This window comes from Chionomys nivalis, chromosome 26 (genome assembly GCF_950005125.1).
Source record: "Chionomys nivalis chromosome 26, mChiNiv1.1, whole genome shotgun sequence".
Taxonomy (NCBI): Eukaryota; Metazoa; Chordata; class Mammalia; order Rodentia; family Cricetidae; genus Chionomys; species Chionomys nivalis.
Window position 1 is genome coordinate 15461591 of NC_080111.1, and position 23210 is coordinate 15484800.

The following is a 23210-nucleotide window of genomic DNA, read 5'->3' on the forward strand; positions in this document are numbered from 1 at the left end:
CAGAGAATGAAATGAAAAGAGCCACAGCCTAGACACATCAGAGTTTAACTTCTGAAAATCAGAGAAAGAAACCGAGCTGGTGGATATGTGGATAATTCCACAACTTGGGAGGAAGAAGCAGGGGGACTTCTCTGAGTTCAAAGCCATCCTGGTCTATATATCGAGTCCAGGGCCAGCTAGGGCTACAGAGTGAGGCTCGTCCTCAAAAGCGAGTGAGAGCAGAAGAGAAGGAAACATCTCTGTGCACTAGAGACAGCAAGTCGGCAGTAAGCCAGACTAGATTACTGTAAAGCAAGGTGCTGACCATACCTAGAAAAACTAAAAACTGAAATGAACCACTGCCACCTGTTAAAAATGTATTAGTGGGCCTGGAGAGATGGCTCAGCAGATAAGTGTACTAGCTGCTCTCTTAGAGAGGACCCGAGTCTGATTCCCAGAACCCACATAGTGGATCACAATCATATGTAGTTCTAAGCCTAGGAATCTGATGCCTTTTTCTGGAGTCTGAGGGTAATGCACAAATGGTGGATTGACATACCTACAGACAACACATTCATACATGTAAAATAAAATAATACATATATGTATATATGTATGTGTGTGCATATACATACATATATAAGGTTTTACATGAATATAAGGGTATTGGGAACTGAACATGACTCACAACTAACTATAACTACAACTATAAGGGATCAGACTCTCCTGGACCCCATGGGTACCTACACATACATACTAAGCATACACATACACATGAAATAAGAACTCATGGTAGGACTCACAGGTGGGTATATTACTACAGAATTTCAACTTTTACATGTTTAAAAGTATTCACATAAAATATTAAGGAAATGAACAGTGCTAAGGAAGATTGTCAACCATTCTACAAAAATTGAATTCTACCCCACACGCAAAAAAGAAAAACATAGAAACACCTATCAAAGAATGAAGAAGCCTGGATAGATGGAAAAGAGAAAAAGAATCTAAATAAAACACCAGAATAAATGTAGGTATATAGATGGATGGATGGATGGATGGATGGATGGATAGATGAAAAATAGACAGATGACAGACAGATATATGATAGAGAAGTATCTCTCTAGAGCTGGAGTTGGCCCCCAGACATGGGTACTCAAAACCAACTTTGTTTTTGTTAGGTTTTCTTCCTTCATCCACCCACCTACCTGGACAGTCTCACACTATGGCAGAGGTTAGCTGGGTAATCCTCATTCCTTCAATGTGAATTGAGAGTACTAGGAACTAAAAAGATGGCTCTGCAGTTAAGAACACTTGGTGCTCCTCAGAATACAGGGAATCAGTCTCCAGCACCAACATCACGCAGCTCACAGACCCCTGTAACTCTAGCTCCAAGGGATCTGACACTCTCTTTAGGCCTCAGTGGGCACTTGAAAATACATGCACATACACACATGCTGGTGTGCACACGTTAAATCTACAAGTATTAGAATTACATGCAAACTGGCTTCTTTCATGGAGAAGTCTCAACTCAAATGTCACAACCGCCTCTTCTCCAACCACCTAAGCTAAGCAAGGGAAACATCCATCAGTTCTGACACCTTACTGTAGTTGGCTGTTTTTATTCTTTTGGCTCTTTGTTCTTGGGGGGCCCGGCTCCCAGCTACCAAATAAATACACATAGAGGCTTATTCTTTCCTATGAATGCCCAGTCTTTGTGTGGCCTATTACTAGCCAACTTTTCAACTTAAGTTATCTCATCTACTTTTTGACCCCTGGTTTTACCTTTCTCTTGATGTAGGTGGGTCTTCTGTCTATGTGTTACTTTCATTGGTCAAATAAAGAGACTGCCTTGGCCTTTGATAGGACAGCAGCTTAGATAGGCGGAGTAGACAGAACAGAATGCTGGGAGAAAGAAGCAGAGTCAGGCAGACACCATGATTCTCCTACCCGAGACGGACGCAAGTTAGGATCTTTCCTAGTAAGCTACCACCTTGTGGTGCTACACAGATTACTAAATATAGGTTAAAGCATGATGTGAGAATTAGCCAATAAGAGGCTGGAACTAATGGGTCAAGCAGTGTTTAAATGTTAAATAATTACAGTTTCCGTGTAATTATTCTGGGGCCAAGCTAGCCGTGCGGGAGCTGGGCAGGACGAAAAGCAGGCCTGCTTGACTCTTCACTACATTCTCTATTTCTATATACCTTTCTTTACTTCTTACTCCATGTCTGCCTGGGTGGTTAGCCCCTTTTCTCCTCATTCCTTCCCTTTCTTGCTCCCTGATCTCCCTTATCCCAGATTTTTCCTATTTATTCTCTCTGCCTGCCAGCCCCACATACCCTTTCTCATGCTGTACATCATAAGGCGTTTTAGACAGGCAAAGTATCACAGCTTCACAGAGATAAACAAATGTAACATAAAGAATGCAACACATCTTTGCATCAATAAACAAATGTTGCACAGCATAAACAAATGTAACACATCTTAAACTAATATTCGACAACATTACATTTTCTTCAGTTCTAACCAAGATTTTAAAATGTTTATAACTATGACATGAGTTAACATTTGTTTTTCTTAATAAAACAAATTATAAAGCTATGAGTCTTCTTTTTTCGATAGCCTGTCTCTTATAACATCACCCTTGTATCAAACTGAAATGCAAGCATAAAAAGAACTAATAATTATATCTACGTAAGTGGATGCCATGGTCTCAAGGATAACACATGATGATGCTGCAGAAGTTGGAATGGGTCACGGACTGGGACTGGATCCGAAATTATTTCCAGGTACTAAACATGCATGTATGTAATACACATACACACATACATAATTAAACATGCATGTGTATAATACACATACACACATACATAATTAAACTGAGCAAAGGATGACTTTTACCAAAAATAGAAATTTAACTTTTAAGTTGTTAAAAAAAACTGGTTATGGTGTAGAGAAAACTCAGTATCCCTTGAGTCCAGTGAAGGTTTAATTTTAGTAAGCTATAGGATGGACCAGTTAAAGGCGGTAAGTTAATTTTCTGGATCCCTTCCCCGAGTTTATTGTCAACTTCCTTTATCTTTTTGTTTATGCCAAACAGATACAAAATCCTGTCCTCAGACTATGAAAGCACAGTGTTTTCATATAAGTGTTTAAGTTTGTGCTGACATATTTTTCCCTCTTTTCTGAGGCCCGGTTTCTCTGTGTAGCCCTGGCTGTCCTGAAACTTGCTCTGCAGATCAGGCTAGCCTCAACAGAGATCCACCTTCTCTGCCACTGAGTGCTGGGAGTGAAGGTGTGCACCACCATGCCGCTTCACTTTGGCTTTTAAACACTCTTTTAAGTGTCATATATTCATGAAAATATCAGGAAAGAATGATTACAGATAAGAAATAACTAAAATAACAGCTCATGGCTATTAAATGCTTACTGTATGACAAATTTTACGTTTTCATATCAGAACAATAGCTCAGTTTCCACAAAACCTTGAGAGACTGTGCACATTTTCTAAGTATGTAACGTGACATACAGAGAGGTAAAGTGCCCAACAATAAATGGCCAGGCAAACCAGACCATTCAAAAGACACTGTAATCTTTGTTTTTCTCTCCACTATCTGTCACACAGGGCTGGAGGACCAAGGTGCCGCTCAGTGTCGGGCCCCTGTCTAGCATGCACCACATCCTGGCTTCACTGCCCACGCCACAAAATGAGATGAGTCACTGAAAATCTTTGCTCATATGATGAAATCCCAAGAAGGCTAAAATGGATTACCAGCTGAGTTGCCATGCCCAGCTTTCCTGTGCTGAAAGCACTGTCTACAAGCGTGTTCTGATACAAACATGGATTCTATTCCGAAATAGCTGTGACAATCTGAAAAACTGAGCCTCAAAGTAAAAATAGAGAATACTAGTGAATCATATGTAATTCTAGACATTTTCAAGAAGTATGACATGATTTATATAGATTACCCTAAACACCATTTTACTGTCCTAACAGTATTCAATATGTTAATATAACTCTCACAGACCTCAGGAAATACAAAACTGTTCAAGAGAAAAGCATAATGTTCTGTTTGAAGTATTTATCACAAAGCCCTGTAATAGAAACAAGCTCTCTAATAAATCCTCCATAACTAAGGGCACCCAGACATCACTAAAAAGGAAAAAGCATGGTTTTGCTAACCTTTCAAAGTCACCTTGTCTTGTAAACTTTGACAACCTGTACACAGCCCAGTTGTTAAGTTGTTTGGAGGTCATTCCTCTCCCATTATCTACCACTGCAACGGCAGGTTTTCCTTGAGTTTCATCAAAAAGCTACAAAATAAAAAGACAGGAAATGCCAATCAATACTTAAAATATGAAGTTGAGTATGAACTTCAAAGGATCTCTCATATCACTGTATAAGTATAAAAATTACAACTCTCTTAAAGCACTGAGTTATATCTAGCAAAAACCCTAGATTTCTTAATGTTTTTAACCTAGAAATACCATGTCTTAGAAGTAAACTTAAGGAAATATTCAAGGCATATATTAATATACATTATTCCCACATTGCTTCTCATGGCAAAATACAGGAAGAAAAAGAAGACAGACTCCATAACTAACATTGTAGCTAACAAACCCTCTGCATTAATATCGGAAAATATTCATGTCGTATTTATAACTGCAGTGTTACAAAAGAAATTAAAAACATAAGTACATAAATATATATATAAATAAGCACTTACATAAAAGAAACTATAAAAATTGTAACAAGACATCAGATAATTAGTTCTAAGTTTTATTTCTAATTTTTCCAATGTACTACTAAAAAACAATTCTTTATGCATAATTTTCTTACCAATTTGATCTGGATTCTTCTAACACCAACATTGTGAGAAGTGGCTGACAATGAATTGTCGATTAATTCTGCGAGAGCAAATGCTGGAAGAGATTGAGAAAACACCGTTTAACCCTTTCATCCCAAACAGTTTATATAAACATTCCAGCAAAAGGAACTCTCAAGCAACCACTGTTTATTTCCCAAAGAGCTGCACGAATTAAGTATCACCCTGAGTCTAATGTTATGCATAATAAAAAGTTTCATCACAACCACTACAAGCATGAAAAAGATTAGGCACTAATCTGAGCAACCCAATAAATCCTTGTATCAAAACAGCAGCAGTGAAAAGGTGCTGGTTTAAGCTGGGCGGTGGTGGCCCATGCTTTTAATACCAGCATTTGGGAAGCAGAGGCAGCCAGATCTCTGTGAATTCAAGACCAGCCTGGTCTACAGAGTGACGGGCTCCAAAGCTACACAAAGAAACTCTATTTCAATCCACCCCACTCCCAAATAAAAGGGAAAAGGGCTCATTTGAGAAGCTAGTCTAGTGGAGAAAGGTCTGCAGTCTTTACCGGGAGGCTAAGACAAGAGGATTATAAGTTCAAGGTCTGCCTGGGTTACAAAGTGTGTCCAAGACCAGCCTATAATTAGTGAGAATATGCACGTGTACACACACACACACACACACACACACACACGGTTATAGAATTCTAAAGACTAATGTATCATGTTAAATGTCAGCCAGTTATGGCAGTTTGAATGTCACCCATAAGCTCATGTGTTTGAATGCTTGGTCTACAGTTGGTGGAATTGTTTGGAAAGGATTATGAGGTGTAGCCTTGTGGAGATGTCACTGGAGGTAGGGTATGAGGTCTGAAAAAACTCCTTTCATTCCCAGCTTGATGTGGGATGCTATGCTATGAATATCATTGGTTAATAAAGAAAGCTAGCTTGAGCCTATAGCAGGGCAGAACATAGATAGGTGGGGAAAACTAAGCTGAATGCTGGGAGAAAGAAGGCAGAGTCAGTGAGAAGCCATGTGGCCACCCTGCCGGTAGGCCACAAACCTCTTGGTAAAATATAAAATTATAGAAATGGGTTACTTTAGGGAGGGGAGCAGAGAAAAATGTATAGCTCAATAAAATCAATTTTAAAAAAAGAAAGAAATGGGTGAATTTGAGAGAGAAGAATGAGCTGGAAATATGCTTAAGCTATTGGCCAGGCAGTGATTTAATAATATAGTTTCTGAGTGATTATTTCAGGAGCTGGGCAGCCGGGAACGAACAAGCAGTCTCCTACTACACCAGCATGCCCTCTGCTTCATGTCTGAAGATCAAGGTGTGAGCTCTCAGCTGCCCACCTCTGGGCCCTCACACTGCCATGAAAAGTGCTGCCCGTCTGAAATCCTAAGCCCAATGAATGCCTTGGCCATGGTGATTTGTTGCAGCAACAGAAAAGGAACTAAGGCACCTGGGATGTGAGCACACTAGAGGCTGAGGCAAGAAGACTGCCAGGAGTACAAAGAGAACTTGCACTCCCAACCACAGTTCCTATGATGGTTTAAATCATCAGTTCCGCAGGATCTAGAATCAGTTTGGAGACTGTGGGAATATCTATCTGTGAGTGATTTTTTTTTTAAGATTAAGTTAATTAAGTAAAAAGACCCACCCTAGCGGCCAGACTGAATAAAATGGATAAAGCCAGGTATGCTAGTTTTTATTGTCAACCTGACACAATCTAACGTAGCCTGAAGAGGAAGCCTTACTAGAGGACCTGTCCAATGAGAGTGGCCTGTGGGCATGCCTGTGAGACACTGTCTTTATTGTGACTGATGTGGGAGGACCCGGCCCCTAAGGTGACTCCATCTCTAGGTAGATGGTAGCAGAAGGAGCCAGTGAGAAAGCCAGAGAGTGAGTCAGTCAGCACCATTTCTTCATGGTTTCTCCTTGAGTTCTGCTTGAATTCCTGGCCTGACTTCTCTCAATGGATTTTGACCTGAAAGCTAAAGATAAAAATCAATCCTCTTCTCCCTTAAGTTGATTCAGGTTATAGTGTTTAACAGAACTGCAACAAACTAAGACACTAGGTGAGTATGAACTTTCAGCCTTCTCTGCTTTCTGACGGGGAAGACCGGGACCAGCCTGCTTCCTGTTCCTGCTATGTCTTTTTGTCTGTGATGAAATGTAAAACTGAAAACAAGGACAAACACGCTCTTCCTTAAATTATTTTTTGCCAGGTATTTCATCATAGTAACAGAAAGAATTTTATATTTTTACTATACAAGCCAAACCAAAAACAATGTGTTACATACTGCTTTCACTATTTTCTCTAAATTAAAACATTCCCTCCTACAAACCCTCAAGACCGAGGAAGTAAAACTGACAAGGCTCTAGACTCAATAGGCCTAAGCCAGGCATGGTGGCACACATCTTTAATCCCAGGACTCAGGGCAGAAACAGGGAGATTTGTGTCAATGTGAGGCCATCCTAGTCTACATAGTGAGTTTTAAGCCAGCCAGAGCTACAAAGTGAGATTCTATCTCAAAAAAAAATAAATAAATAAATAAATAAACAAACAAAAAACAAACTAGGCCCAGAAAGCTCTTGAATTTTACAAGATTCCCCAGAGTTATCTCCAACGTTATAAAAGCAATAGGCAGTTGAGCTGAGCTATCTTTAAGCTGCACAGGGAGCTGCAAGATAACAGCTTTCAATCGCCATGCAAAGTGGGCTTCTTAGTGACACAGTTGCTTTTAAATCACTCATGCTCCTATAAGCAACCATAATAAAGTCACAGGGCTTTGCTAAGCTAGACTATGTTGGGATGGTTGTATCTGTTCACACCTCTTCCAGAAAATCTACACAAGTGGCAAGACATGTGTCCGTGCTACTGATTCCCGGCATACTGCCAACTTCACGTTCAATTCATTATTGGCAGCATTATTTTATATTCTCCTCCCTAAAAAGCAACCATTCAAGCATTTCTCACTTTTATTTCTCTAAAAAGAAACAATACACAGGGTGGTGGCGGAGCACACCTTCAATCCCAGCACTCAGCAGCTCTCCGAGTTTGAGGACAGCCAGGGATACACAAGAAAACCAGACTTGAAAAAACAAAACAAAACAAACAAACAAACAAAAGAAGTAAAGAAGAAAAAGAAACAATACATGCCTGTTATCTAAGAACTTGGAAGACTGAAGCAAGAAGAATTTGAGTTTGGGAGCAAGCCTGGGCTACACAGTGAGACCCATCTCAAAATACAAAACAGAAAGAGAAAGGAAGGATGGTTATACCAAATTTTATCTTCATTTCACAGAAATTTAACCCAACTAAAACTCACTGACCCACATAATAGCTCTCTAGCAAGTGCTCTAAGTAAGTGACAACCAGATTGGTAAACAAATTTACCACAAATTAGGTATGCATATGGATCAGGCTTCTGACAACAATAACTAAGAAATAAAGACATAAAAAAGAAAAAAGTACAGAACTTAATTTAAAAAAGGAAAAAGGTCCAGGTGGTGGCACACACCTTTAATCCCAGCACTTGGGAGACAAAGGCAACTGGATCTCTGTGAGTTTGTGGCTAGCCTGGTCCTAGTTCCAGGACAGTCAAGGCTACACAGAAGAAACCCTGTCTCAAAACACCACACCTCCTCCACCATCCCACCTCCACAAAAGGAAAGGGAAATGGAACACTGAGACAAGTTTGAATTTCTGCCTCGAGAAATATATACAATTTAAATGCAATGCTTACTCTATCAAATTCAACTAATAGCAATGTTACATAGGAAGCAAGAACAGACACTCTCTTTAATGACGAAGAGGCTAGAAAGTCAGAGGTAAAGCTTTTGTTTCACCGACATACATCAGATCTACCTACTCAAAGAAAATATATAAAAGAAATGGTGAACATGACTTGAAGACATGGCTGCAACAAAGCAAGGAAGAACCGGAAGCAAAGGAAAGAAAGAAAAGATCTTGGGACATACTGCAGAGTTAAAGAAGTCAAAACCAAAATTTCAGCAGAGATTCTCCACATATTGATGTCATCATGGCATAGCTGAAAACCGGTACAGTGAATCCGTACATTAGTAACTAAGCTACACTGACAGTTTTTACAATGAATGTATTTGTTGAGTACACAGTAAATATTCAGAAATTTATCCCCAAAGAAGTTATTTAAAGTTGACTCAGAATTCACACATTTAAGTACCTCTCATCTGCCAGGCACTGCTCTAGGGACTGCATAATGCAAAGATTCTATTCCTATGAGTTCAACATTTCACAGGAAGATGGGAAATAAAATGCAATCATGGACAGGTAGACAGCTCATTACGTAAAGGTGCATGTCATCAAGCCTGACTACCCGGGTTCCATCGCTAGGCTCACATGGTAGAAGAGAAGCAGCTCCTATGAGCTGCCCTCTGATCTCCACATGCACACACGCGCACCTCTGTACATAGCCCTCACACATACAGGTAAATAAATAAATGTAAAGTTTAAAAACTATAATCACACCTTCACTCTCAGCACTCAGGAGGCAGAGGCAGGTGGATCTCTGTGAGTTCAAGCTCAGCCTGGTCAACAGCCTGGCCACATAGAGAAACCCTAAATAAATAAATAAAATTTAAAAATAAACAAAAAATAACATAATCACAGTCGGATGTGGTAGTGCCAATCTTTATCCCAGCACTCGGGATACAGAAACGGGTGGATCTCTATGAGTTTGAGGTCAGATTGGTCTACACAGCAGGGGATCTGGGGGGGTTCTGCTACAAAGTGAAATCCTGCCTTAAAAACAAAGGGGGCTAAAAACAGAGAGAAAATAAATGATTACAGTAAATATGGTGGTTTGAATAATAACAGCCACTACAGACTTGATCCCTCCCCAGTGGGTGGAACTATCTGAAACAGGACTAGGAGGTGTGGCCCTGTTGAAGGAGGCGTGTCATTACGCCTGGACTCTAAACTTTCAAAGGCCCATACCATTCCATTCAGCTCTTCCCACCTACAACTTGCGGGTTAGATATAAACTCTCAGCTACTGCTCCAGCACCGTGTCTGCCTGTTCCACACCCTCTGGAACTCTTAGCCCCAACTTAAATGCTTTCTTTTTAAGTGGTCTTGGCCAGCCATGGTGTCTCTTCACAGCAACAGAAAAGCAATTAAGACAGTAGGTAGGTAAATTCTACAGCCTATTAAAAAGCAGCACGTAAATGAGCAAAATGAGCAAAATGAGTAAAATGAGCAAAGAGATCAAATAGCAAAGGCACAGGTATACACATAATTTAAAATAAAAATAAATCTTTAAAGTTTAAGCTGGATGTGTTGTTATATGCCTTTAATTCCAGCACTCAGGAGGATCTCTGTGAGTTTGAGGTCAGCCTGGTCTACAGAGTGAGTTCCAGGACAGTCAGGACTACACAGTGAAACTCTGTATGGTAAAACAAAACAAACCAACAAAAAATCAACTAATAGGAAAAGTTCTGAAATGATAAACACCAAATGTTAGTGATGATTATATTCAGATCGTAGCAATATGGTTTTTTCATATTCTATTCACTTATCTCTAATTTTTTAATTTCTAACAATAAAACACATTTAAGAAAAAAGAATTTGGGGTTGGAAAGATGGCTCAGTCTATTAACAGTACTGGCTGCTCTTCCAAAGGACCTGAGTTCAATATTTAGCACCCACATGGCAGTTCACAACTGTCTGTAACTGCAGTTCCAGGGAATCTGGCATCCTCACACAGATATGCAGGCAAAACCCAATGTACATTACAAATAAATAATTTTAATATGATTTATAACGAACACATTAATAGCATAAAGTACTTTGACAGAGTCTAGGAAGAAGTTCTGGTAAACCATCTCATATAGTCTATAAAGATAAACCAGTAAGGCTATAAAGGTTTAGGAAAAGATTAAAGACATCTATTTTTTTATTTTATCTGTGTAAATTTACAAAGTAAGAACTGATTATAACTCAGCAATAGAATGTTTATCTTATTATGTGCAAGGCTCTGGATTTAATCCACAGTTACTAAATACAAATAAATAAATGGAAGGTAAAGGGTATTTTCATATCTGGAGGTGGTTTACAGCAAGACAGGAAGATGCTTAATGCAAGATAAAGTGCATCCAGCTCTATTAATGGGCTCAATTTTTACTTTATTTTTACTTAAAGTTGACTTCTGTGCTGGAGAGAGGGTTCAACGGGTAAAACATCTCCTGTGCAAGCTTAATAACTTTGGATCCCCAGAACCCACGCAAAAGCCGGGTGTGCAGTAATGCACACACCTGTATCTCTGTGCTCCTATAGCACAGACTAGAGACTCTGGCAGCCATAGCAGTGCACGTGGTAGAAGACAAGGAGTTGTCTTCTGACTTTCACATGTACACTGTGGCACACATATATCACACATAATTAAAAGAAAAAAAGTCAGGCAGTGGTGTATGCCTTTAATCCCAGCACTCAGAAGGCAGAGGCAGGGGAATCTCTGTGAGTTCAAGGCCAGCTTGATCTACAGAATGAGTTCCAGGACAAGCGCCAAAGCTACAGAGAAACCCTGTTCCGAAAAACCAAAAGTAAATAAATAAAAAAAAAAGGTTGGGCTGGAGAGACAGACCAGCAGTTCAGAGCAGTTGCTGCTTTTGAGGAGAGCCCCAGATTGGTTTTCAGGGCTCCCTGTGGCATACATCCATACAAATGCATACACATATACGTGAATAAATTTAAATTGTTTTAAAACAAAGTAAAAAATCCCAATTTCAGTTGGATCTATACAAAGAAACTAAGAAAGTAGATCAAAAGGAGTTTCCCACGGCCTTATAATAAAGTAGAATGAAAAAGATCTACAGAATATGAAGGAATGGCATTAACAACTTCCAAATACTGTAAAGGGGCTGGAGAGATGGCTCAGTGGTTAAGAGCACTGACTGCTCTCTCAGAGAACCTGGGTTCAATGCACAGTACACACATGGTAGCTCACAACTGTCTATAACTCCAGTTCCGGAGGACCAAACACCCAAGAAAAACATCCATATATACAGAATAAAAATACATAAAATTTTTTAAAAAATCAAAAATTGTACAATTACTTACGCAAAGGATTCTGTCCTTCACTTGCATAATATTCATACATGCCACTTTTAACCAGAGTGTCATAGTGAGGCAGGAAGTCAATTCTTTCTTTTGTTGCTGTTAATAGTGATTGGTCAACTGACTGTAGCAGGTATAGAGTGACTCCATCTTTAACAGCTTCATCTGTAATTGAGATTTACAATCGTTAACTGCTAGGGTAGATCAGAAATGCAATGAATTTATTCTGAATACACATATGTTATCTATGAAATGCACTTAACAGTATAGGTAAACTGTCAATGGCTCTACTAACAAATTTCAGTCGTGAATACAAAGAGCATCAATAGAACAGGCATAAACATTTCCACAATTCTAAAATACTCAAATAAATATCTAAATTCATTTTGTTGTTGTTATTAATGTGTATGTGTGCACATGAGCACACATGTGGGCAAATGCATGTCACAGTACACATGTAGGTCTGAAGACAGCCGGGGGGTGGTGGTACACACTTTAATCCCAACACTGGGGAGGCAGAGGCAGGTGGATGTCTATGAGGCCAGCCTGGTCTACAGAGTGAGTTCCAGAGCTGGTGCCATAGCTACTGAGAAACCCTGCCTGGGGGAAGGGTGAGGGGAGGAGAAGTCTGAGGATGTCTTTCTGAAGTTAGTTCTCTTCCACTGTGGGATCTATCTTAGGTTTTCAGGCTTTTGAGGTAAGTGTTTTTGGCTCTTTGTTTTTGTTTGTCTGGTTGGTTTGTTTTGTTTTTCAAAATGTCAGGGTCTCATATCTGGCTGGCCTCAAACTTACCTTCCTAGCTCAGTCTCCTAAATGCCAGGATTAAAAGTGTAGCAATGTGTGTTGCTTTGAAATGTTTATTTCTTTATTGGAAACTGGGAGTCCTGGCTGGCCTGGAATTCACTATGCAGATGGCCTTGAACTTGGGGAGATTCTCCTGCTTTACAAGTGTACATCACCATGTCCAATATCATTTGTTTGTTGAAACAGCATCTCACTGGAGTCTGAGCTTCCCTCGAACTCACTATAAAGCACCTAAATTTCCTGAGTGGCATGATTATAGGTGATGCACGGCAGCTGAAAAGCATTTCTTTTTTATTTTCAGTTATTTTAAAAACCATTACAGGATGAGCCAGCAAGATTGTTCAATGGGTAAAGGTGCCAGCTGAGCAAATCTGACAACCTGAGTTCAATCTCTGGGACCCACACTGCAGGAGAAACACTATTGCCAGAGTTATCCTCTGACCTCTGCATTAATACACACATGTTTAAATGAAGAAGTATAAGTCAGAAGATATTTAAAAATACAGAAATACAAGTTTACATCTCACAATTTGGTAAATTTTGGAAAGTCCAAGACTGGTGCCTAGTGAAGGCCTGTTTCTTCATAAGTGGAGTCTTCTGTGTCCTCACAAGATGAAAAGTCAGAAACTTCGGTATTTTTGAGATATGGAGTTTCATGTAGTCCAAGCTGGCCTTGAATTCCTTATTCTTCTGCCTCTACATCCCAGCTCAGGTTATAGGCATGTACCATATTCCCAGGGTGTTCTGCTTGGTTTTGCTTTGAAGACCGCGTTTTCTTGTGTAAACCTGGCTGTCCTGAAACTAGCTCTGCAGACCAGGCTGTCTTCAAACTCATATATATCTGCCTATCTCTGCCTCCCAAGTGCAGGGATTAAGGCGTAAGTCACCACTACTTGCATACAATTTTAAACACTCAATTCTTTTTTTTTCTTTCCCTTCCTTCCTTCCTTCCTTCCTTCCTTCCTTCCTTCCTTCCTTCCTTCCTTCCTTTTTCTTCCAGGTTCATTTTATAGCTGGGTGTGGTGGCACACACTTTTGTTTGTTGAGACAGGGTTTCTCAGTGTAACCACCCTGACTGTCCTCAAACTCAAAGATCGGCCTGCCTCTGCCTCCAGAGTGCTGGGATTAGAGGCATGCGCCACCACCACCCTGCTGTATGTAGCACAACACCTTTAATCATAGCACTAAGAGGCAGAGGCAGGTGAATCTCTACAAGTTTGTAGCCACTCTGGTCTGGTCTACAAAGTGAATTCTAGGACAGCTAGGGCTGTTACACAGAGAAACCCTATCTCCAAAAGCCCAATAAAATAAAATATTTATTTTATGTGTATTGAGTGCTTTGCTGGCATGCATGCCTGTGCACCAACAGCTTTGCTGATGCATGTGGAGGTCAGAAGGCATCAAATCCTCTAGAACCAGAGTAAGGGATGGTTGTAAACTACCACATGAGTGCTGAGAACTGAACCTGTGTCCTCTGAAAGAGCAGCAAATGCTCTTAACCACTGACCCGTCTCTTCATTCCCAACATTCAATTCCTAATAAGTTAAATTATCATATCAGATGAGGATTTGCATTAGTGTGGTATCAACAGGAATGGAGAATTCCTTACTGTTTCCTTTCAGGAGAAAGAAAAGAGGACTGCAAAGATGGCTCAGCAATTAAGAACACTTGTTGCTCTTCCCAGATGAGTTCTCAGCGCCCATGTTAGGAGACACAACCACCTGCAACTCCAGCTCCAACAGATCTAACACCCTCTTCTGGACTCCATAGATACCTACACTCACATGTCTATATCCACACACAGACGCGGATACATACACAAAAATAAAAACTAGTAAAAGCACACCTTGTTAAAAAGAAAAGCAATCAACCTAGGCATGGTGGAGTCCACCTGTAATCCCCGGTGGGATTACTCAGGAGACTCTAGGTCCAGGGCACTTGGGGTTACTAACGTATGGAAATCCTATGATAGAGGGGAAAGAGCATGCAATCCAGCAGTTATGGAAACTTAAAAAATAAAGGATTTAAAAAATAATGAAAGAATTCAAGTTTTCTAAGAGCTCAGTTTTGTGGTTGTCCAAATAAAGCTAAGTGGTATGGCTTGATTTCTCCTGGATCCAACTAAGAGCAGGAAAAAGTGATCCCTTGAAAACAAAGTCCTCCAGATTATCAATCCTTTGGACAGATGGTGATGCACAGCTACTGCTCTATCTACACAGGAAATAAATACAAATGGACATTGCTTACTTACCAAAATTATCACGGGTAATTTCTTTCCTGCTTGTAGTTGTAATAACAAACTTTTCTTCAGATGAAATACCAATTGTCTATCCAAAATTTAAAAAAAAAATACATATTACATGAAGGAAATAAAAGTACTATTTACATCTGCAGAATGTGCACATACTGACACTACAGCCTTGCACCTGCTACTACACTTACTTGTCTAGGAAATACAGAACTCAGCATTTTTAAATTTTGACTTTGTAAAATTAATCACTCTAAGCCATATAAATTGCTTAACTTTTCTGCTATTTGCTAAGAACACATGTGACGATCATCAGATAATGAAAATGTGATATATACACAGTAGAATTTTACTCAACTACAAAGAAAAGTGAACTTACGAAATTTTCATGAAAATGGATGAAATCAAAAAATATATTAGTGGCATAACTCAAGCCCAGGAAAACAAACACGTTTTCTTTCACACATAATTTTTGCTTCAGATTTGTAAGATTTCTACAATTAGTCTGGAGTGTCTGTGGAGGTTCAGAAAGCCAAAAAGGGTCCCTAAGAGGGAGGGGACACGGCCCTGAAAGGAAAGAGGAGAGTACAGAACATCCATGGTATGGAAATAGAGGGAAGCGGGAGTTAAAGGTCTATGTGGGGATGGACAATGGAATGAGGTGAAGGAAGGGGTGGAAGGTGTGCTAACCACCACTAAGGATGTATGTTAAAACACAAAGTCTCAGAGAACCCAACTACTTTGTATGCTAATTACCAATCCGAGCACTTGGAAAGCAGAAGCACGCAGATCTCTGAGTCCCAGGCCAGCCAGGGCTGTTCAGTGAGATGAGAATGGAACACTCTCTACCTGGGCCTAAGGCCCGCTCCACAGATGAACCTTATCAGGGCAAAGAGCCTGGCTGCATATGACACAGCTCCTAGAGGGGTCCTACTAGTCTTCCGCTGAACAGACAGAGTGTTAAACTGTCTTTCAATGAGTTTATGTCTCAACCCTGATCAAAGAAGGTTCTTCCTGTGGTAAACAATGATTAACAGTAACCCACAGGTGATCAAGGTACAGAGGGTAAGAGACTATGGATGCTCAGCCCGAGATGGTCCATCTACATCATACCTAGTCTTCTCAAGGTTCAGGGATCACTGTGCAGGTGACTACAAGGAAATAGTATTTTCCAGATAGAATAAAGCAGCTGCATACATCATCTCCTACTAGGTGTGAAAGAATACAGCGGCCTACACAAGCCCTGCCAGCCCAGCGTGGAAAGGGGAGGTAAGCATTAAGTCCTCCCCCTGGCTGAAGTGGTGATGATGATTGACAGCTGCCAGGAGAGGAAGACTCAGACTTAAGGTTATAGCTCCCGTGCTCCAGCAGCTAGCCCCAAACCCAAACGTGTACGGGGAGCAAAAGTGGACGTGATGAGTTAAAACAAACAAACAAACAAACAAAGAGGACACAAAGTTGGGTGAGTAGGGAAAGAGACTGGATGTAGTCAAAATTATCTAAATTATCAAAGAACAGGGTGTGTGTGTGTGGTATGTGTGGTATGTGTGTAATATGTAATTTGTTAAGAATATTTAAGGCATTTGAACATCGATACCCTGAATGGAAGGATAATGCTTCCCCCAGAAGACATGGATTATTAAAAGAAAATCTCAGTGCCAGTCAGAGGTAACCCTCCTACAAGCTAATAGTCAGGGAGGCCCCAAAGCCTTTCAAAAACAGCACAGGCTATTGGTATTTCTCTTATTTGCCCACCATAACTGGATGCTAAGACCCTATTACTGAAGACGCAACACACTTTGGTTGCAGGATGGAGATCAAACAGGAAGTGACTGGGAAGCTTCCTTTCTGATGGCGAGCTTTCATAGTGTCAGTGGATAAGAAAGTCACAATGGGGCTGGAGAGATGGCTCAGAGGTTAAGAGCATTGCCTGCTCTTCCAAAGGTCCTGAGTTCAATTCCCAGCAACCACATGGTGGCTCACAACCATCTGTAATGAGGTCTGGGGCCCTCTTCTGGCCTGCAGGCATACACACAGACAGAATATTGTATACATAATAAATAAATATATTTAAAAAAAAAAAGAAAGAAAGTCACAATGGACTCACCCCAAGTTGACTCCACATGGAACAATACTGACCTGCCAGACAATACATGACATCCGATACAATAGTGGCAACACTGCTTCTGAGGGGACCTGAACCCTCCACAGGAGGGAATTCATGCCTGGTACTGTAAATGCAGTTAAATGACTATGATGTGGGAGGTCACAGGATTTAGGGGGGAGCAAACCTATTGTATTAAATGGACACACTGTCAAACTGCCTTCTAAATATCTATGTTTATACTCATGACCAGAGAAGCTTGTTTTTGCAGTAGGCAGAAGTCAATGAAGAGACTCATAATTGGCCAAAGTGCTGAGAAAAAAGTGACTATGTTCAGCCCTACATGGGACATTTCTATCAAGGCTCCACAGCCTCCTGAGGGAACATACTGGAGGAGGAAGCACAATGCAAGAGCTGGAAGAGAAAGCGCTATGAATAGTTATTTACTGGGCATGACATGGTCATTGCACATAGCAGCTAACCTTTCCTGCATACGACCTCCACATAAATCAGCCAGTGAACATTTCTGTGTGGATAAAAGAGGAGCTGAAAGGCTCCATCCGTAACTAAGGAGCTACTGGTAAGTGATGTCAACTGGGAAGGAGGTGTCATTTTTCTCTGAGGTGTGGTTGGTTGTAGGTTACTCATGCTCTGGTAGATAGCCTCTCATTTGAGCATGGAAGCAGCATAACTGGATTTGGGAAGTTAGACTCAAGCATGGGAGGGGTCAGTCAGGAGGTACAGGGTAGAGGGAAGGAAGATTTAGGCTGGATAAAATCAGGATACATTGTATACACGTACAAAATTGTTAAAGAACAAATGAAAAGATATTATGAGAAAACTCAGTAGTAACTAGTTGAGCCATTCTGGAAGGGTTAACTTTTTTACATTTATTATTTAATTCATTTATGGGGGTCATGGCACATGTAGGGTGTCAGAGAACAACCTGAGAAAATCATTCTCTCCGACCATGTGGTTCCTGAGCATGAACTCGGGTCCTTAGGCTTGGTGGCAACCACCCTTGCCTACTGAGTCATCTCAAAAGCCCTTGGTTCATCAAGAGGAAGCACCCAAAGACACACTTTTCATTACATTCTATAAGGAATCACCATATTTGAAACAAAGCATTAACAGAACACCTACTCTATACAAATTAGATATGTAAGTATGTTGGAAGAAAATAGGTATTTCATCGCACTAAGGTATGAACACGTAGGCTACAGGATATCTAAAGAAGCCTGACATCTTCCTAAAAGCATTACTAAATAACTAAATGATTAAATATAATAAAAATATTGTTTAAAAAAGTAACAATGATAATATGAACTGTAAAAGATCAAAACTACCAAAAAACACTTGGAAAGGTGAATCAACACACTCTTACTTAAATTAAAAAGAAAATACACTTATTCCTGAAATGAAACACAACAATGAGCAGTTGAGAGAGAACTCCCCTTGGGTGGTGACAGACTATTTTCTAGAACAAACCTTTCTATCTAAAGGTGTCTAAGAAAACTTTAAATTATGGATGAACAAACCTTCCATTATTACAGAATAACTATTTTTCTCAAAGATGTGTGTGTGTGTTTAGCCTCAAAGGCCAGTCGATGACATCAGATTCTGAGGCTGGAGTTGCAGGTGGTTGAGCCACCCATGGGTATCGGGAACCAATTTCAGGTCCTGCGGAAGAGCAGCAAGTGCTCTCTTAACTGCTGAGCCACCTCTCCAGCCCCTCAAAATTCTCAGGGTTATTTATAGAACTGGGATGCCAACCCCTAAACCACTTCTTTTTTCCTTAGTACTAATTATGTTTCATGATAAGCAATGTGTTTTTTCCCCACCAAGGGGAGAGAATGTGGCTTTATTTGTTTACTTTTTAAAAACAGGGCTCTCATTTGGCCTAAACTTGCAACAATCCTCCTGCCTCAATCTCCAATTACAATTATTAAAGGTGTATACAACACCAATCTCTCAGCTTAAAAGGTGCTCATTAAAGAATCCCAGCTTGGACTAGAGATCACAGCTCTACTGCTATACACCATCTTCCTGCAGGGGACCCTAGGTTTAAACCTGCACGTGGTGGGGTTGAAGATCGTCTAACAAATAAGCAGAGAAGGACAATCAAAATAACACTATCAACAGATGAACCACCCAACAAGATACTGCGGCTCACACTTGTAATTGCAACTGAGGATGAGACAGGAGAACTACTTTAAATTGGAGGCCATCCTGGGCTCCAGAGTGATGTCAGGCAAGGCTGAGTTATAGAGTAAGACACTATCCTGAAAATAAATAAATAAATGCGAGTAGATAGATAAAGAGAGACAGATAAAAATTGGGTGTTGGCAGATATCTGTTATAATAGAATTTAGGGGTCAGAAGCAGGCGAACTGCCAGAAAACCCAGGCCAGGCCAGCCAGGATTACATAGCAAGACCTTGCCTAAAACAAAACAAAACAAAACAGGAACATTAAATCAGGATAGAAGAATCCAGCTGAAACCACTCAATTCCCTTCAAATCTAAATTAAATTTAATGACTTTCAGTTGAAATCTAGATTATAAGACACATATGGAAATAGGTAAGTCATTTAATACTGTAAGAGCAGGGCACAGGTCACATTAATACCACAAAATTAAGAAATAGTATCTTCCCCATGTAATCCAGCATTCAACATTCAACATTCCTCAGCTATACAAAAGCTACCCAAGAACACATGAAACTCTGTCTCAAATACAAACTAAAGGTGCTTGCTGCCAAGTCAGACAACTTGAGTTTAATCCCCATGATCCTCACAGTAAAAGAAGCCAGCCTCCCAACTTGGCAATTCTAGGTCAGTGGGAACCTCTGTGTGGTGGTTTGAATAAATATGATCCCCATGGACTCACGTGTTTGAGCGCTTGACCTATGCAGAGTGGTACTATTAGGAGGTGTGGCCTTGTTGGAGTGGGAGTGGCCTTATTGGAGAAAGTGTGTTATTGTGGAGGTGTGCTTTGAAGTCTCATATGCTCAAACATACCAGAGTAAGACATAGTTCAAACCGGGTGATAGAGGCGCAAACCTTTAATCCCAGTACTCAGGATGAACTCTGTGAGTTTGATGCCAGTATGGTTTACAGAGCAAGTTCCGGGACAGGCTCCAAACTACACAAAAAAAACCTTGTCTCAAACAAAGAAACAAAGACACAGTTCACTTCCTGTTGCCTATAGATCAAGATGTAGGACTCTATCAATTACCTCTCCAGTACCATGTCTGCCTGCAAGCTAATGTGTGTTTTTTGTTTTGCTTTGTTTTTTGTTGTTGTTGTTGTTTTGTTTTGTTTTTTCTAGACAAGGTTTCTCTGTAACTTTGGCACCTGTCCCGGAACTAGCTCTTATAGACCAGGCTGGCCTCGAACTCACAGAGATCCACCTGCTTCTGCCTCCTGAGTGCTGGGATTAAAGGTGTGTACCACCACTGACCGGCTTCACGCTACCATGTTTTACACTATGATAATGGACTGAACCTCTGAACTGTAATCAGCCCCAATAAAATATTTTCCTTTGTAAGAGTTACTATGGTCATAGTGTCTCTTCACAATAACAGAAATCCTAAGACAATTTACAACTACAAAGTATTATATGTATCTAATTATTTCATGCAATATTCCCATAACTCTATTGTTTTTTAAGTTTTCTTAAGAATTCTTCTAGAGCCGGGTGGTGATGGTACACACACCTTTAATCCCAGCACTCAATTGGCAATTGATGGGTGCTGGGGGAGAGGTCCCTGACAGGCTGCCCATGCTCCAGTCATGTAGTACTAAGTGGGCACTGAGTATATTTTTAAAAGAAAGGTAGCACATTAAACAGTGAAGGGCATGGAGGACTGGAGGAGAAAGAACAGGGGTGGATCTGACTCAAATTTATTACATGCATATATAAATATTACACAAAATATTCTCTTGTACAATTTATGCATATTGGTATTTTGCCTGCATATATGTTGGTAGGGCTGGAGAGATGGCTCAGTGGTTAAGAGCACTGGCTGCTCCTCCAAAGGACCCAGGTTTAATTCCCAGCACCCTAACAGGGTGGCTTACAACTGTCTACCACTTGAGATCCAAGGGATCTGACACCTTCTGATCTCTGTGAATATCACAGTATTAGGGAAGGAGGCATGCACATTATACATTGATATTAAATATTTTCTTAAAGACAAGGGGTCAAGCTGGGCAAGGTGAATGTCTTTAATCCTAGCACTCAACAAACTGAGGACAGGCTGATCTCTGTAAGTTTGAGGTCAGTTTGTTATACTAGTGAGTTCCAAACCAGTCAGGGCTACACAGACCCTGTCTCAAAAAAAAAAAAAAGAAAAAAAATTAAAAAGAAAAGAAAAACAAAACACAAAAAAACAGAATTCAAAATTCAAAGCAGACTTTCTTTCTGCTGAATGTGTCTTTTTTGTACCATAATGTTGAAAAATCCCAAGTCAATCATTCACATTCTAAATTGAAGACTGCCTACACTTTCCTCCATTGAAGAGTTTTTAATCTACATTTAAAAAAAAAAAAAAAACAACCAGGGCAGTGGTGGCACACACATTTAATCATAGCACTCAAGAGGTAGAGGCACACAAATCTCTGAGTTCAAGGCTAGCCTGGTATAGAGTGAGTTCCAGGACCTCCAGGACTACAATGAAAAAAGCCCTGTCTCCAAAAACAAATAAAACAACAACAACAAAATACCATCCAACAGAAACAAAACAAAAACAAAAAACTCACACACATGATGGGGGGTGGGTGGAGAGATGGCTCAGTAGTTTAGAGCATTGGGGGTGAGGGTGGAGAAATGGCTCAGCAGTTAAGAGCATTCCAGAGGACTTGGGTTCCCAGGTCCCACACAGCAGCTCACACCTGTCTGTAACTCCAGACTGTGTCAGGGTATCTGGCATCCTCACAGACATACATGCAGGCAAAAGAGCAATGCACACACAATTTTTATTTAAAAAATAATCATATGTCACATGCCTATGACCCCACCACTCAGAAGCTTAAAGCAGAAGGATCAGAAGTTGGAGAACAACGAAGACTACACAGAGTTCAGGGGTCAGGACCCACATAGGGAAAGGCAAGAACCCACTCCTACAAGCTGTTCTCTGATCTCCATACACGTGCATAAACACATACATATACCACATACATTCATAGAAATAAATCTCATGGGTTAAAAAAAAAGCAGTATCTTGCAAATTTGAAATCTGTTAGGAGTAAATTTTAAAGTGTTCTTGCTCCCAAAAGTAAAAACGCATATATGGTAAATGGTATGATTTAAGATGGACACTGTAGCTATGTCTGTAATTCTAACACTTGGAGGCTAAGCAGAAGGTCTGTTCACAGATTGAGGCCAGCCCAGAGTACAAAGCACATACTAAACCACAGCTAAAAACTAGTGTGCTCTGTCAACAAGAAAGAGCAGGAAGAAGTGGAGGTAGCAGCAGGAAAAGGTAAATAACAGTACAGCAGTGAGGAGAGATTTTTTTCTTTGTAATCAAACTGATCTAAGCTATGGAGGGTGAGACAGGAGGAAAGTTCACAGCCAGGCTAGACTACACGTGTGTTCCAGGCCAATTGTGTTCCATCACAAACAACAAATGACCAAGTCTGCTGATTTTACTTGTTAAGCTCTGTGCTGGTTAGTTTTTCGTCAACTTGACACAAGCTAGAGTCATCTAGGAAGAAACGCTCATCAGAGAAAATGCTTCCATCAGATTGTCCTGATGGCTAGTTTGTAGAGCATTTTCTTATTGATATGGCAGGACCCAGCCGAGCGTGCGTGTGTGTGCATGTGCATGTAAAAAGCAAGCTGAAGCCACGGAGAGCAAGCCAGTAAGCAGCATTCTTCATAGTCCGTTTCATTTCCTGCCTTTACTTCCTGCCCTGCTCCCCTCAATGATGCACTGTGACTGGCATATGTGACCAAATAAACCTTTCCTCCCCATGTTGCTTTTGGTCACAGTGTTCTATGACATCAATAGAAAGCACACGAAGATAACTATGCAATACTGTATATAACTGAGGTACTTGATTCAGTCCATCTGTGTAATGGAAACGATGCCACAGGATGTGTAGGGCATAACAGGCAGATCAAGGGGCTCGAGGTGGCTCCGT

General features: G+C 40.4%; 1 protein-coding gene across 1 annotated transcript in view; it reads right to left on the reverse strand.

Annotated features, from left to right (window-relative positions):
• The window catches only part of Smchd1 (structural maintenance of chromosomes flexible hinge domain containing 1), a 135405-nt gene that overhangs the window by 108282 nt on the left and 3913 nt on the right, over positions 1 to 23210 (reverse strand). Inside the window, exons 2-5 of the mRNA XM_057758546.1 lie at positions 14963 to 15038; positions 11911 to 12072; positions 4820 to 4902; positions 4163 to 4293 (exon numbers count right to left, since the gene is read on the reverse strand). Coding sequence (XP_057614529.1) covers positions 4163 to 4293; positions 4820 to 4902; positions 11911 to 12072; positions 14963 to 15038 — 452 coding nt within the window. The remainder of the gene's footprint in view (positions 1 to 4162; positions 4294 to 4819; positions 4903 to 11910; positions 12073 to 14962; positions 15039 to 23210) is intronic.